The following is a 15,233-nucleotide window of genomic DNA, read 5'->3' on the forward strand; positions in this document are numbered from 1 at the left end:
CCTTCTCGTCCAACATCAGTGTCTGACCTCACAAATGCGCTTCTGGAAGAATGGTCAAAAATTCCCATAAACCCACTCCTAAACCTTGTGGTAAGCCTTCCCAGAAGAGTTGAAGCTGTTATAGCTGCGAAGGGTGGGCCGACATCATATTAAACCCTGTGGATTAAGAATGGGACGTCACTCAAGTTTATATGCGTGTGAAGGCAGACGAGCGAATACTTTTGGCAATATAGTGTACATCTGGTATAACATCTGTCTCTAGTGCAGTGCAGTACGGTCCTAATTCAACATGTTTCAGAATGTTGGCCACTTGATTGGATAACAGATCTACTGAACCGGGCCGTCAGACTAAAACTCAAGTATTACTGCTGTTCAGATGATGAGTTTATAATACAAGCCGGTCATCCTTTGACATTTATTCTCCAGACCCCCTAATGTCTATAAAAGTCATTTTAGATTTGTAGTGTCTTGTGCTGGTCCAAAAATATGGAGCCAGAATTTTTATATAATGTCTTCAGCTGTTCTTTTTAAATAAATGCCTCTATTTATTATTATTATTATTATTATTATCATTACAAAAAATTGGCTTGTCTAAATTGCCTCAAAGCAGCTACCATGTAAGATCATCCTCTCTAAATAGCTAACCAGCTTTGCACTACTGTGTTCTGCATACAAATATCAATAATAAATATATAGAATTTAGATTCTCTAGAAACATTTCTAATTTAGGTTTTTGTTTTTGGTCATCGTTTTATTAAAGCATTGATTGCTGATTAGTTGCATATCGTATAGAAAATGATGGTTTATTATAAGCAAATCAGGACTGTGCAGAAATTGAATAAACTTTAGTCAGTAAAGTAACTTTATTCACTAGCTAGTATCTGACTAGTAACTTTGATTAGTTTTGGTTAACTCTGTTGGCTAATGTTGGGCAGTTGTAGCCTAGTGTTGAAGATACTGGACTAGTAATTGAAAGGTCGCTGGTTCAATCCCCATCACTGCCAGGTTGCCACTGTTGGGCCCTTGAGCAAGGCCCTTAACCCTCAATTGCTTAGACAGTATGCTGTCACGGTACTGTAGGTCGCTTTGGATAAAAGCGTCTCCTAAATGCCGAAAATATAAATAATATATACAGTAGATACACCATAATTGCCTAAACAGACTATCGGCTTATTATGTGTATATTGTACTGTATGTATTTAAGTTTTTGACAGTGTTCGCTCAGTGGGTAGCACTGTCGCCTCAAAGCAAGAAGGTCCTGGGTTCGATCCCCAGGTCGGGCGGTCCGGGTCCTTTCCGTGTGGAGTTTGCATGTTCTCCCCGTGTCTGTGTGGGTTTCCTCCGGGAGCTCCGGTTTCCTCCCACAGTCCAAAGACGTGCGAGTGAGATGAACTGGAGATACTAAATCGATCCTGACTGTGTTTGATATAAAAACTTGTGAACTGATGATGAACGCTGTGTAACGAGTAACTACCGCTTCTGTCATGAATGTAACCAAAGTGTAAAACATGACGTTAAAATCCTAATAAATAAATCGACAGTGTTTAAATCATCAGACATACGTAAGCTGTGTACGTCAGCTTCACCTTTACCTGTATAAGTGAACAAAGCTTCATTTTCTATCATGTAAAACGGATGAACACAAGAAACGGATCTTCAACACAGATTATCAAAATAGTGATTTATTTTCAGTGTATTAAATTTATAAAGAACACATCAGGCAGTGGTTTTATATTTTACTCAGACAGACATTAAAACGTGTCAAACTCTCTCACAGACGCCCACAAACACACCACATTTAAACTCCGTCTATCCTACATGTGCATTCAGAACGACATGTGGAGCGAGTCTGGCCTCAGTGGTTCTGCGACAAACCCAACATTCTTCTAAGCAGAGAGAACCGAGTCTGTTTCAAGTACGTTAACCAAAGATCACGAGAGTTTTGGTGCTTCTGAAATGGAGGCTCAGAACCGAACCTCGCTCACGTAGTGCACTATCAGAAGATTAAATCGTGGAAACCTTCTCTTAACCTCTTTAAGAGCTCGGCGTCGTTCCTGTAGCCGATCTGACGTGATTCTGGTTCTGGTTCCTTGGCTGCTTTCACAGGGACATTTTTTTTTCTCCCTTTTTAGCGCGTCCAATTGCTCGATTGCGTCATGCTTCCTCTCCACCGATGCCGATCCCCGCTCTGATTGAGGAGAACGAAGCTAACCAACGCCCCCTCCGACACGTGGGCAGCAGCCGTATGCATCTCATCACCTACACTTTGACGAGTGCAGTGCGGCTCAGCGTTGTGAACGGAGAGACACACCCTGACACACTCTTTTCTCATCTCTGTGCAGACACCACCAATCAGCCAGCAGAGGTCGTAATTGCACCAGTCATGAGAGACAGACCCCATCCGGCTTAGTCCCGCCCATATCTGAACAACAGGCCAATCGTCGTTCATGTGGCCGCTCGGCCTTAGCCGGCAGGCAGAGCTGAGATTCGATACGATGTATTTGAGATCCCAGCTCCGGTTCCAGCGTGTGTTTTTACCGCTGCGCCACCTGAGCGGCCCACGCGAGGACATTTTTTACTCCCTTTAAAAACACTTGACGTTGATTTGAATTAATGTAACATAAAAATCACACCTTTGATAATATAAATAATAATTCTACTGTCATACATTAAAATTCAGTAGAGCTGAGGGCGCCCACCATCGGAGAGACCTCGCTCCCCCAGGCCCAGCCAGGTCGTCAGCAACCTACCTACCTCCCCTTACCAGCTGTGCCACCCTATTAAAACCACCTGACCTACAGACCCCTACATTTTATCTGACGGATGTCCCTGTGAAAGCATCCATGACGTTTTTACCAGTTATAACATCACGTGAACTCTTCACCGACACCGGGAATAGCAGAAAAGCTAATACTTGTCAATTCAGCAGCCAAAACGAAATTTGCTCCTTCTCCTCCTCTTGTCGGAACACGACTGCTGCCTGTGCGTGAGGTATCGACTTTCGTTGTGTTCCCAGTACGAGGATTTTCCGTCCTTCATCCGGTTAAGTCGTAAAATTCCACCTTAAAACTTCTCTTCATCTCGACCATGCCGCCTTATTTCTTTGGTTTGAGAGGAGCTTCGTCTCCTCCTGCACGGTTGCCGTTACTCCTCTCTTCTGCTACCGCTGCTGAGCACCTCAGCTCCAACTGGTGTCGTATTTTATCCAGCCTTCGGGGGGCGCCAGAAAAATCCTTCTGCCGCGATACAGGAAGCTGACCACGCCCCTGTAACCGGCGCGCGGAACCCCCGACTTCAAGTCGTCCATGACTCCTAAGTTCCGCGCCAGCACTTTAAAGCTCTCCCTGCTGGAGTACTGCACCCTGAACGGCCCCTCGCCCTTCAAACCGCCCCTCTGCTGCACCTCCTCTACTTTCACCAAGGGGGCGCTGTAGACTTCTTTCTCAAAGTGTTCGTCGTAGCGCTCCCTGACCAGATGTGATAAGTTGTGTTTGGTAAAAGGCACGAATTCAGTGTTGAGCTTGATGTAGCGCAGGTACTGGTCGAAAAACTGACCCAGGCTGACCCCCCTCCGCCCGAACGTCATGGTTCTGGAGATCTCCGGACGGACGCAGGAGCGCTCCTTTCTCTGCTCGGGGTGACGCATCCAGTCGTCCCAGAACGCTTTGGGCCACTTGGGTTCCAGTTCCGCCCACATCTCCTTCAGCAGCATCCATCCCAGACCCGGGAAGAAATCGGTCCTGTAGAGGAGCTCGGGCTTCCCCGGGTCCACCAGCCCGTCCCGGCCGTTGTCGTTCCAGGCCGAGATGCACCACAGGGTCGGGTCGGAGAGCAGGATCGGGTGCAGGGCGCGGAAATACTCGAAAAAGTCTGGCGCCACCTACAGGGGCAAAGAAGAAAACAGATCATTAATAAGAAATTTTCATAGTGTCGTTACTGTAGTATTTAATCAGACCGTTCATACAGAGTCTGCATATTTGAGAGCATTTTTAGGACGTTTAAGCTTCATTAACGTTACTGTAAACAGAATGTGGGTGTTAAGTCAGAGAGCTGAGCAGGCAAATGACTTGTGTCCAATGGGGTTGAGGTCATGGCTCCACAAAACTGCCACTCACTGGATGTTTTTCTTTTGCATACCATTCTGTGTAAATGCTAAAGACTGCTTTGCATTAAAATCTCAGATCATCAGCAGTTTCCGAATATTTTGGGACGCTCCCCAAAGCCCGTCTGATGAAGCACATGGGCTAAAGCATGAGTCTTACCTCCAGGTCGTCCTCTACGATGACCACAGTGGAATACCCAAACGAGTTGAAGACCTGGTTCAGCGCCCAGCGGTAGTGTCGGGCGATCTTGTAGTAGCCCTGGAACTTCCTGTGATCGGGGCGCACCGGGATGTTGGAGAGATCCGGTTGGCTGATATGCGTCACCTGACTTCCGTAAGAGCCGATGACCCGGGCGGTGTCGGCGTGGCCGCAGTCCTGGCTCACGATGATGGGATAGAGCTCCACGGACGGACGGTACTGAATCAGCTTGTCCAGACTGCGTTTCACCGTGACCCGGTCACAAGCGATGACCAGGATGGGGATTACGGTTTGAGAACCGGGTGCAGGAAGTTCCACCGTGTTCTCCACGAACGGTTCCACGTGCGATTCCTGGTTCTGCTTGTTGTCCGGTGGAGATCTTGTAATTACGGGAAACTCCAAACTTTTGGAGGCTTTGTTGAGGTCTGAGGTGGGGGTCCGGGGCGGGTGCTGCGCTTCTTTTCGCCCGGCGTTCTTAAACCCGGCGTCCTGCATCACTTTCCCTCCGTCGTCCTTCTTCTGCTGCCACAGCGACCTGTGACTCTGGATCTGCTTCAACAGTTTCTTTTGCGTCTCCAGTTCCGACTCCACTTCCTCGGCCAGTCGGATCACCTCGTCGGCCAGCCCGGCACCGCCGGCGCCTTTTTTGGCTTTTCCGGCTCTCCATTCTTCCTCGGTACCAGGTTCAGCCCCGCCTCCCTCTCCGAGTCGACCTATCGGCGGCCTCCCCCAGAGGAAGAGCAGCAGCAGGGCGTTCCAGGCGACGAAGAGGATCGCTCCGCATAAAATCAGGGAGCCTTTCTTACGCACCATGGCCCAGAGACATCAAAGCAGAGAGCGAAGAGAGGAAACGACTGGAGAGAGAGAAAACGAATAAGCAACAATTAACAAAACGAGTCGCAAAAACACCTCTCGAGCTCCGTATCTGTATGATCCTTGTTTCTACACTCACTGCCCATTTTATCAGCTCCACTGACCATATAGAAGCACTTTGTAGTTCTACAATTACTGACTGTAGTCTATCTGTTTCTCTACATGCTTTGTTACCCCCCTTTCATGCTGTTCTTCAATGGTCAGGACCCCCACAGGACCACCACAGAGCAGGCATTATTTAGGTGGTGGATCATTCTCAGCACTGCAGTGACACTGACATGGTGGTGGTGTGTTAGTGTGTGTTGTGCTGGTGCTGCTGGAGTTTTTAAACACCTCACTGTCACTGCTGGACTGAGAATAGTCCACCAACCAAAAATATCCAGCCAACAGCGCCCCGTGGGTGGGCAGCGTCCTGTGACCACTGATGAAGGTCTAGAAGATGACCGACTCAAACAGCAGCGATAGATGAGCGATCGTCTCCGACTTTACATCTACAAGGTGGACCGACTAGGTAGGAGTGTCTAATAGAGTGGACAGTGAGTGGACACTGTATTTAAAAACTCCAGCAGCGCTGCTGTGTCTGATCCACTCATACCAGCACAACACACACTAACACACCACCACCATGTCAGTGTCACTGCAGTGCTGAGAATGATCCACCACCTAAATAATACCTGCTCTGTAGTGGTCCTGTGGGGTCCTTGACCATAGAAGAACAGGGTAAAAGAGGGTAAAATTACAGTCAGTAATTGTAGAACTACAAAGTGCTTCTATATGGCAAGTGGAGCTGATTTAGGACACCATTCTTGTAAAGATAAACCTGGTCCTCTGTGATCACGGACTTGCTTTTGTGTTGCTGTCCATTGTTCAGCGGTCACGTAAATCCACTCGTCCTGTTTGCACGGATCGCTGGGATGTATTTAAAAGCGTATCGTTTGTATTTATTGTAATTACACTGGCTTTCAGCCGGCCGCTCTGCAGGAACTGCATTTTATCAGTTGAAGTCATTAACTTCACACTGAATAATCTGAAAAGGGATGTATTTATTCCATTAGAAACAAACAGCAGTAGTTGGGTGGGTCTATAACATGCTGTAGATCTATTCATTAGCTTTTGGTGCTTCTTCACTGGTGGTCCTGGACTTCGAACGTACCGTTAGTATTACTGTAGGACGTGTTCGATTCACCACATTCCACTGTTCTGCTTAAACACGAGTCCCTGCCACACAAGTCTCTTATGGCCGCTGTATAATTCGGCGTAAAGTACGTTACCCCTCCTCCACGCTGCCACACAAACATGGCATCCATCAGCCTGTGGATTTATGGGGTCATAAACTTTCCCTGAGTCGGCAGGTTTTGCCCGGGTGACCAAGGCTGCCCGGTTTTTCCAGGAAATAAGTCTGACATTACGTCACTACAGCAGGTCAACAGGAGAAAATCCAAACCAGCAGAACTGGGAGTCTCTACGACCAGGACTTACAGAACTTCTACACACTGTTAGAAAAGTGTTTCAGTCTTTTTCCATCTCGTCTGTAATTCAGGGAAATAAAAGTCAGAGTAGCTGTGAGGGGGGGTTCACACGGGGTTCCTTTTCATATGAAGACGGCTGATATGGTGAAAAAACTGGGATGCAAACTTTGCAACACTAACGCTGAAGAGTCAGCAATGAAAAAATAAAAAAAACCTCACCAGATATAACACACACACATGTACAGTATATACTGTAGTGTTGTTCTGTATAGTTACAATTTGTCATACTGCTGTATAAAAGTAATTGCCGTTATATGGTCAATATTGTTATGTTATTCTACCCTATTTTAATTACTCTAACTGTATTTACTCTGTGCTGGAGCTGCTGAATCACTCAATGTGAGTGACACACATACATTATGATCTGGTAAAAAAAGAAAACCTTGTACGTGGCATTTTGGACATTTGGTTTGTTCAGATCTCATCTTATATTACAGATATTCTGGTTGGATCTAACATGATTCTTTAAAAAATCTCTGATTTACCAGATCATAACATTTAGAACTCGAGAAGCTTAAGGGCCTTGTTCAAGGGCCCAACAGTGGCTGCGTGGCAGAACCGGGGTTTGCAACTACAGCCTTTCAATTGACAGCCCAAATCTCCATCCACTAGGCCAGCCTTTCTCAACCGGGGTGCCGTCTGGCTTCGTCAGGGGTGCCGTCAAAAATATCCTGACGTTACTGATACTATGAAATAAATGTAAAATACCAAAGTGTCAACTTATCATGAAAATGTAGACCATTAGCCGCCTCAATCATCAAAATTTGTCTCACACGCCACTTTCCCCATGCTACAACGTCAACGCGGGGGTCAGCACGTGACTGCGTTGCCTAATACTGACTCCCCCCAACCCCCCCATTACCGCACGATGCATTAGGTCCTGGTTTCAAGTAGCACCATTGCAATTCTGCTACCTTTCTCTACGACATAATTGTGCAAACTGAGCTTTTCGAGCCTAACTTACATCAAGAACAAGTACAGGGAGCGACTGAGAGGGGCTCCGTTTCTGCCTCTCATCCATCCCTGCCAGAATAGGGAGATTGTGTGCATCATCCCAGGCTCAGGTTTCCCATTAAAAGTGTCCCTACATGACACCTTATGGTGTGTGTGTGTGCGTGTGTGTGCGTGTGTGTGTGTTAACAGTCCGAGGGATGCAGAGTGGACGTTTTTTAATACATTTTAGACTGGGGTGGCTTGAGATTTTGCATACGTTTAAAGGGTGCCGTGACGGTTAAGAAACACTGCACTAGGCTACCGCTGTCCACGTGTATGTTTCATTTATTTACTAACACTAACATCTCTACCGGCATGCTGACCTTCATCATGGTCAAGTGATGAAAAGGGTCTTGACGTCACTTTTTCTTTCCCCAAAAATTTTAAAGCTTTCTGCCTAAAGACGTGGGTGTTAAATGTGGACGCGTTTAGACCTCAAACAACCTTCTGTTAGTTTGCATGTAAAATCGCTTCTCACGGTTTAGGTACGGTCAGCTGGTCTGAACAAACCCCGAGCAAAAACTGTCCAAACCAGAGTTCATCATCTCAAAATTAGCCACGTTTGGTCACTCTTTGCAAAAACAATGAAGTAATTAATACCCGAAAGCCCTCAGGTGGAACAGCGGCCTATTACACTAGCCAGTCAGGGAGGGAGGGGAGTTTGTTGTGCTTGGCCGAACCCCTGCGATGTACTTTCGCCCTGTTTAGGGTGTTTCTGCCTTGCGTTTAATGTCTCCTGGTGAAACTGGACACAGCGAGACAGTTAATTTTAGTGTGTTAGGATAGCTAGACAACAATAATGAATAAACGACTGCTTATTAAAACACTAAAAGAAGTCTAAAATGAGTTTAAACCACATTTAGGTGTAAAACTAAAAGTCTCTAGTGGTCAAACACAGTGTAAATAAATTCTTATTTGCATTAACTGCTTCATACTGGTCAGAGTAGTACTGGGACCAGTCACCCATAAGGTCTGGACACGAGGTGATGTGAACCGCCTAGAAATGAAATCAGTCTGCAGGTCACATGTGGACCCCGGACACATTCGGACTCTGGACTCGCCCGGTGTGAAGCACAATCTCATCGCAAATAAATCAGGTCTGTTTTCCACTAGTCTCTCATGTTGACCTAACGGTTGAAGAGGGGTCGCATATTTGAAATGACAAAGTCCATTCATTCATTGCTGGTGTCAGTCACGGGTCTGCACGAGAGAGTCGATACTGACCACTGAACCGGCCGGTCACTCCTTCCACCGAGCTGCTCGTCTTCAAAAAAGCTTTTACACCTCAACAAAACTTTTAGTACAGTCAGAGGAACATTTAATCAGACAGTAAGAAGCCTGAAGATCCAAAAAGAATACCAGACACTCCTAATAATAATAATAATAATAATAACAATAATAATAATAATAACAATAATAATAATAACAATAATAATAATAACAATAACAATAATAATAACAATAATAATAATAATAATGATAACAATAATAATAATAATGATAATAATAATAATAATAATAATAAATGATAATAATAATAATAATAATAATAATAACAATAATAACAATAATAATAATAATGATAACAATAATAATAACAATAATAATAATAATGATAATAATAATAATAATAATAATAATAATAATAATAAATGATAATAATAATAATAATAAATGATAATAACAATAATAATAATAATAACAATAATAATAATAATAATAATAATGATAACAATAATAATAATAATGATAACAATAATAATAATAAATGATAACAATAATAATAAATGATAACAATAATAATAATAATGATAATAATAATAATAATAATAATAAATGATAATAATAATAATAATAAATGATAATAATAATAATAATAATAACAATAATAATAATAATAATGATAATAATAATAATAATGTTTTTTTCTATTTTATTTATGCATTTTCTCCCAAATTTAGCTGGTTGATTTGTCCTCCGCTGCTGGTGGATCCCTGATTGCAGTCGAGGTGGGTATATTGCTGCTCACGCCTCCTCCGACTTCCGTGCAGCCCTTAGCGGAACCCTTTTCACCCATGCACCCTGCACAGGCGCCTCTATATCTGCTAATCAGGGTCCTTACACAGTGTTTGAAGACGCCACCCACCTAGTCCAGTCATCCCGCCCTAGCAAAAACGTGTCTGCTGCAGGCACTGCCAATTATGCCCGCTAGATGGCGCCCAGCCGACCGGTGGCAATGCTGAGTTTCTAAAGAATCTAGATATGTTAGCACTATATTTGGCAAAAGAACTCAGTAATGAGGGCCGTCCACATACTTTTTGTACAGTACATGACCAAAAGTATTACATAACACAGGCCACAGGCCCTTGCAGTTGAGTTTACTGTACAGAATTGAACCAGACGACGTCTGTACTCATTATCTGTGTAATAATAACAACACAGATAATCTGAGATACAAGTGAGCAGCTAATCTCAGCTAATCCGGTTAAAGAACCCGTCAGTGCCGGACGTCCTGTAAGGAACCAGAGTTCCACCACGGCTTCAGTGCTGTAGTTGAGAAACGTAAACGCTCCTGTACGCTCCAGCTATCGTTCTGCTATCATCACCTATTTATTATCATCCTGACAGTTTTCCCATTTTGAGATAACGGCTCCCGTTGTGGTTCGGTGGAGTCCTATAGCCCTAAAACAGCTTGGGAAACATTTCCCTCTATCACAACCTCGTTTTTTTTGTTTTACCTCAGCTCTTCTAGCGCTTCCTTAGATAATGACATGATGTTTTAGTAGAAGCTTTAAGAAGCTTTGAGTGCTTAGCTTTTTATTTTAGTCATATCCAATTCCCTAATGATAATTAACTGTAACTAATGTAACTGCATTTGTTCCTCCGCTGCTGCAGACCCCAACACTGACCTAGGAGCGTCGCAGACGTCCAGTACCTCACACACTCGCTACCTCAAACACTCACAACCTCACACACTCCTACACACTCACTTATTTACTCACTACCACACACTCGCTACCTCACACACTCCTACACACTCACTTATTTACTCACTACCACACACTCGCTACCTCACACACTCCTACACACTCACTTATTTACTCACTACCACACACTTGCTACCTCACACACTCCTACACACTCACTTATTTACTCACTACCACACACTCGCTACCTCACACACTCCTACACACTCACTTATTTACTCACTACCACACACTTGCTACCTCACACACTCCTACACACTCACTTATTTACTCACTACCACACACTCGCTACCTCACACACTCCTACACACTCACTTATTTACTCACTACCACACACTCGCTACCTCACACACTCCTACACACTCACTTATTTACTCACTACCACACACTTGCTACCTCACACACTCCTACACACTCACTTATTTACTCACTACCACACACTCGCTACCTCACACACTCCTACACACTCACTTATTTACTCACTACCACACACTCACAACCTCACACACTCCTACACACTCACTTATTTACTCACTACCACACACTCGCTACCTCACACACTCCTACACACTCACTTATTTACTCACTACCACACACTTGCTACCTCACACACTCCTACACACTCACTTATTTACTCACTACCACACACTCGCTACCTCACACACTCCTACACACTCACTTATTTACTCACTACCACACACTCGCTACCTCACACACTCCTACACACTCACTTATTTACTCACTACCACACACTTGCTACCTCACACACTCCTACACACTCACTTATTTACTCACTACCACACACTCGCTACCTCACACACTCCTACACACTCACTTATTTACTCACTACCACACACTCACAACCTCACACACTCCTACACACTCACTTATTTACTCACTACCACACACTCGCTACCTCACACACTCCTACACACTCACTTATTTACTCACTACCACACACTTGCTACCTCACACACTCCTACACACTCACTTATTTACTCACTACCACACACTCGCTACCTCACACACTCCTACACACTCACTTATTTACTCACTACCACACACTCACAACCTCACACACTCCTACACACTCACTTATTTACTCACTACCACACACTCGCTACCTCACACACTCCTACACACTCACTTATTTACTCACTACCACACACTCGCTACCTCACACACTCCTACACACTCAGTTATTTACTCACTACCACACACTCGCTACCTCACACACTCCTACACACTCACTTATTTACTCACTACCACACACACACATACACTCATTCACACTGATTCATTCAACTAACTACTTCACTACCTAACTCACACACAACCTCACCCACACATCCACACACACTGATTAATTTATTTACCTCCACACACAAACACACACTACCTCACTACCTTACTTACACACAACCTCACACACAACCTCACACACAACCTCACACACAACCTCACACACAACCTCACACACAACCTCACACACAACCTCACACACAACCTCACACACACATCCACACACACACATCCACACACACTGATTAATTTATTTACCTCCACACACACACACACACACACACTACCTCACTTACACACTACCTCACACACAACCTCACACACAACCTCACACACTACCTCACACACTACCTCACACACAACCTCACACACAACCTCACACACAACCTCACACACAACCTCACACACAACCTCACACACAACCTCACACACAACCTCACACACGCACTGATTAATTTACCACACACTCACTACCTTACTACCTAACTCACACACAACCTCACACACAACCTCACACACAACCTCACACACAACCTCACACACAACCTCACACACAACCTCACACACAAACTGATTAATTTACTTACCTCCACACACACACTACCTTACTTACTCTCCGACCTCACACACAACCTCACACTGATTAATTTACCACACACACTCACTACCTTACTACCTACCTCACCCACATATTCACACACACCACACACACATCTCACAGACACACCTCACCCACAACCTCACACACACATCTCACACACACACATTTACACACACCTCACCCACAACCTCACACACACACACATTCACACACACACACACACACACACACACACTGATTAATTTACTTACCTCCACACACACCTCAATACCTTACTCACACACATCTCACACTGATTAATTTACCACACACACTCACTACCTTACTACCTACCTCACCCACATATTCACACACACATCTCACCCACAGCCTCACACACACTGATTAGCTCACTACTTTACACACATACATATTCACTTATTTATCACCACACACACACAGTCACACATTTTAATTAATTCTGATTCTTATTAATTACCACATTTTCACAAAGCGCTCCATTCTCATCAGGAAACACAGGGTGGAGGGCCAGAATACAGGTTGAACAAGGAAACACACACACATACACACTCACACTCTCTCACTTAAGGACTATTTACAGTCTGCCACCTTATAACAACACTATTATACTGTCTTATCACTCAACCCCACCAGTTTAGAGTCAGTTAAAGAACTCACATGTACATCAACAATCAACCACACCGTATAATCTTTAAGAGTCTCACTGCTTTCCACTTTTAATCAGCTAGTGTACTAACAGACTGTATCTGCAAAATATCTGCTGTTTTAATAAAGCTTGTTTTTAATGTTTGTACAGACATAATTTAGCCTACGATCAGATCAGATCAGATTCTTGTCACAGTGATGAATAAAAAAAGTCAATCAGGGTTTTAAAAGCACCGATACCTGTGATTTGTAATTTTTATAATAGTTGTACATCATTTAGCTGTACCAGTGTATCGTTTATTAACTAAAAGCAGGATCTTTAAAGCTGCAGTACAAACCTTTTACGGTTTTAAAACCTTCTTGGTGATAACATGCAACTGCAATCAACAGGCAAGTGAGTGTTATTTATTTAGCTCAGCACTTCCCAACACAGAATAATCAACACGTTTCAGTAACGAGTCGATACACATTTAACCCTAGACGTGCAGAAACTCATTAACTACTGCTTTACAAAGTCTACTTCTTAAATCGTCATTTGAAAAGCTTTAACTATCATTAATGTTCAATATATATATATATATATATATATATATATATATATATATATATATATATATATATATATATATATATATATATATATATATATATATATATATATATAAAAAAGGGTGATAGTGTTAATACAACATCAATATTTCCTACACACACACACACCCTTCCACTTAGAACTCAGAGTACGAGGAGTGTACACACACTTATGCCAACGACTGGAAAAGAATCCAGATTAAAATTACAACCACATGCCGCCCAGAAGATGCCGTTACAAAACAGAACGAAGGAAAAACTCCAAATAATAATCAACAGAGCGACAGGAACAGGAAACCTGCGAGGCTGCAGTTAAACCCAGAGCAGCAGAGCAGATCAAACAAGTTCTCAAGTTAGTTCTGAAAAGAAAAGTGAGAAACGGCAGATCAGGCTGAACGCGCAGGAAACCAGACGCACGTGCAAAAGTAATGGCACCCCGGGGATGAAGTTTAAATAAAGAGCTTTTGTCGAGTCAGTACCTGGGTTAAAAAAGTGCAGCCTGGTTGGTTCCACGTCTCTCTCCAGCTCTTAAGAAGCTGATCAGAGGGAAACAGATGAGAGACCGAAGGGGAGGGAGGAAAGAAAGGGGAGGGATGTTGTCACTTCCAGCCTTCCTCTTTTACACCCCCCCCCCCTCCTTTTTGTATATTCTCCTCCTGTAAACGTGGAGGTGCCTGCTAGGCTGCTCGGCACCACCGGGGTCAAAGCTCATGCCTTTAAAAACCCTCCTGCATGCCATCATTCAGGACAATCAGGCTTCAGAAGGTCAGGACTTAATTTCACAAACCATACAGTGTTTTACACAATAGGTGTGCAGCTGTGTGTGTGTGTGTCTGTGTGTGTGGGGTCATTTATTACACACACACACTGTGTCCTGACTACATGTGTTTGCATGGTAAAAATGAAAGGACGCAAGGGGGTCGTTTTCCTTACTGGGAATCCAGGACCGGGATTATCAGGTGCAGTTAGAAAAGACATCACGAACGCTCTCGTCGTGCTTAAATAGGACAGGTTTATAAGTGCCGGCGGTTTGGGAAAGTTCCACCTTGACTGTCCTCCTGTGCACAAAGCAAGGTCCGTAACGGCACGCTTTGATGACTTTCATACCCGCTGAACACCTTTGGGATAAACTGGTCATCAATTGCAGTTACAGGGCAGGGCAGTTGTAGCCAAGCGGGTAAGATACTGGACTAGTAATCGAAAGCCCCACTACTGCCAGGTTGCCACTGTTGGGCCCTTGAGCAAGGCCCTTAATTGCTTAGACAGTGTATACTATCACACTACTGTAAGTCACTTTAGATAAAAGCGTCTGCTAAATGCTGAAAATGTGAATGTAAATTACAAGCCAGATGTTCAACATCACGCCTGGCCTCACAAATGCTTTTTTTTTTGT

General features: G+C 43.9%; 1 protein-coding gene across 1 annotated transcript; it reads right to left on the minus strand.

Annotated features, from left to right (window-relative positions):
* Positions 1 to 1,666: 1,666 nt before the first annotated feature.
* mgat1b (alpha-1,3-mannosyl-glycoprotein 2-beta-N-acetylglucosaminyltransferase b) lies at positions 1,667 to 14,401 on the minus strand. Its single transcript, XM_063009886.1, has 3 exons — positions 14,320 to 14,401; positions 4,263 to 5,155; positions 1,667 to 3,880 (listed from the first exon to the last, which is right to left on the minus strand). Exons 2-3 carry the CDS (start codon positions 5,112 to 5,114, stop codon positions 3,179 to 3,181), a joined length of 1,554 nt encoding a protein of 517 aa, XP_062865956.1. The 5' UTR covers positions 5,115 to 5,155; positions 14,320 to 14,401; the 3' UTR covers positions 1,667 to 3,178.
* Positions 14,402 to 15,233: the final 832 nt, after the last annotated feature.

This window comes from Trichomycterus rosablanca, chromosome 2 (assembly GCF_030014385.1).
Source record: "Trichomycterus rosablanca isolate fTriRos1 chromosome 2, fTriRos1.hap1, whole genome shotgun sequence".
Taxonomy (NCBI): domain Eukaryota; kingdom Metazoa; phylum Chordata; class Actinopteri; order Siluriformes; family Trichomycteridae; genus Trichomycterus; species Trichomycterus rosablanca.

Coding starts and splice junctions, on each gene's coding strand:
- mgat1b (XM_063009886.1), bottom strand. CDS start 5,114: ATGGTGCGTAAGAAAGGCTCCCTGATTTTATGCGGAGCGATCCTCTTC. Junction 3,881..4,262: donor TCGTAGAGGACGACCTGGAG/GTAAGACTCATG, acceptor TTGCCCCTGTAG/GTGGCGCCAGACTTTTTCGA.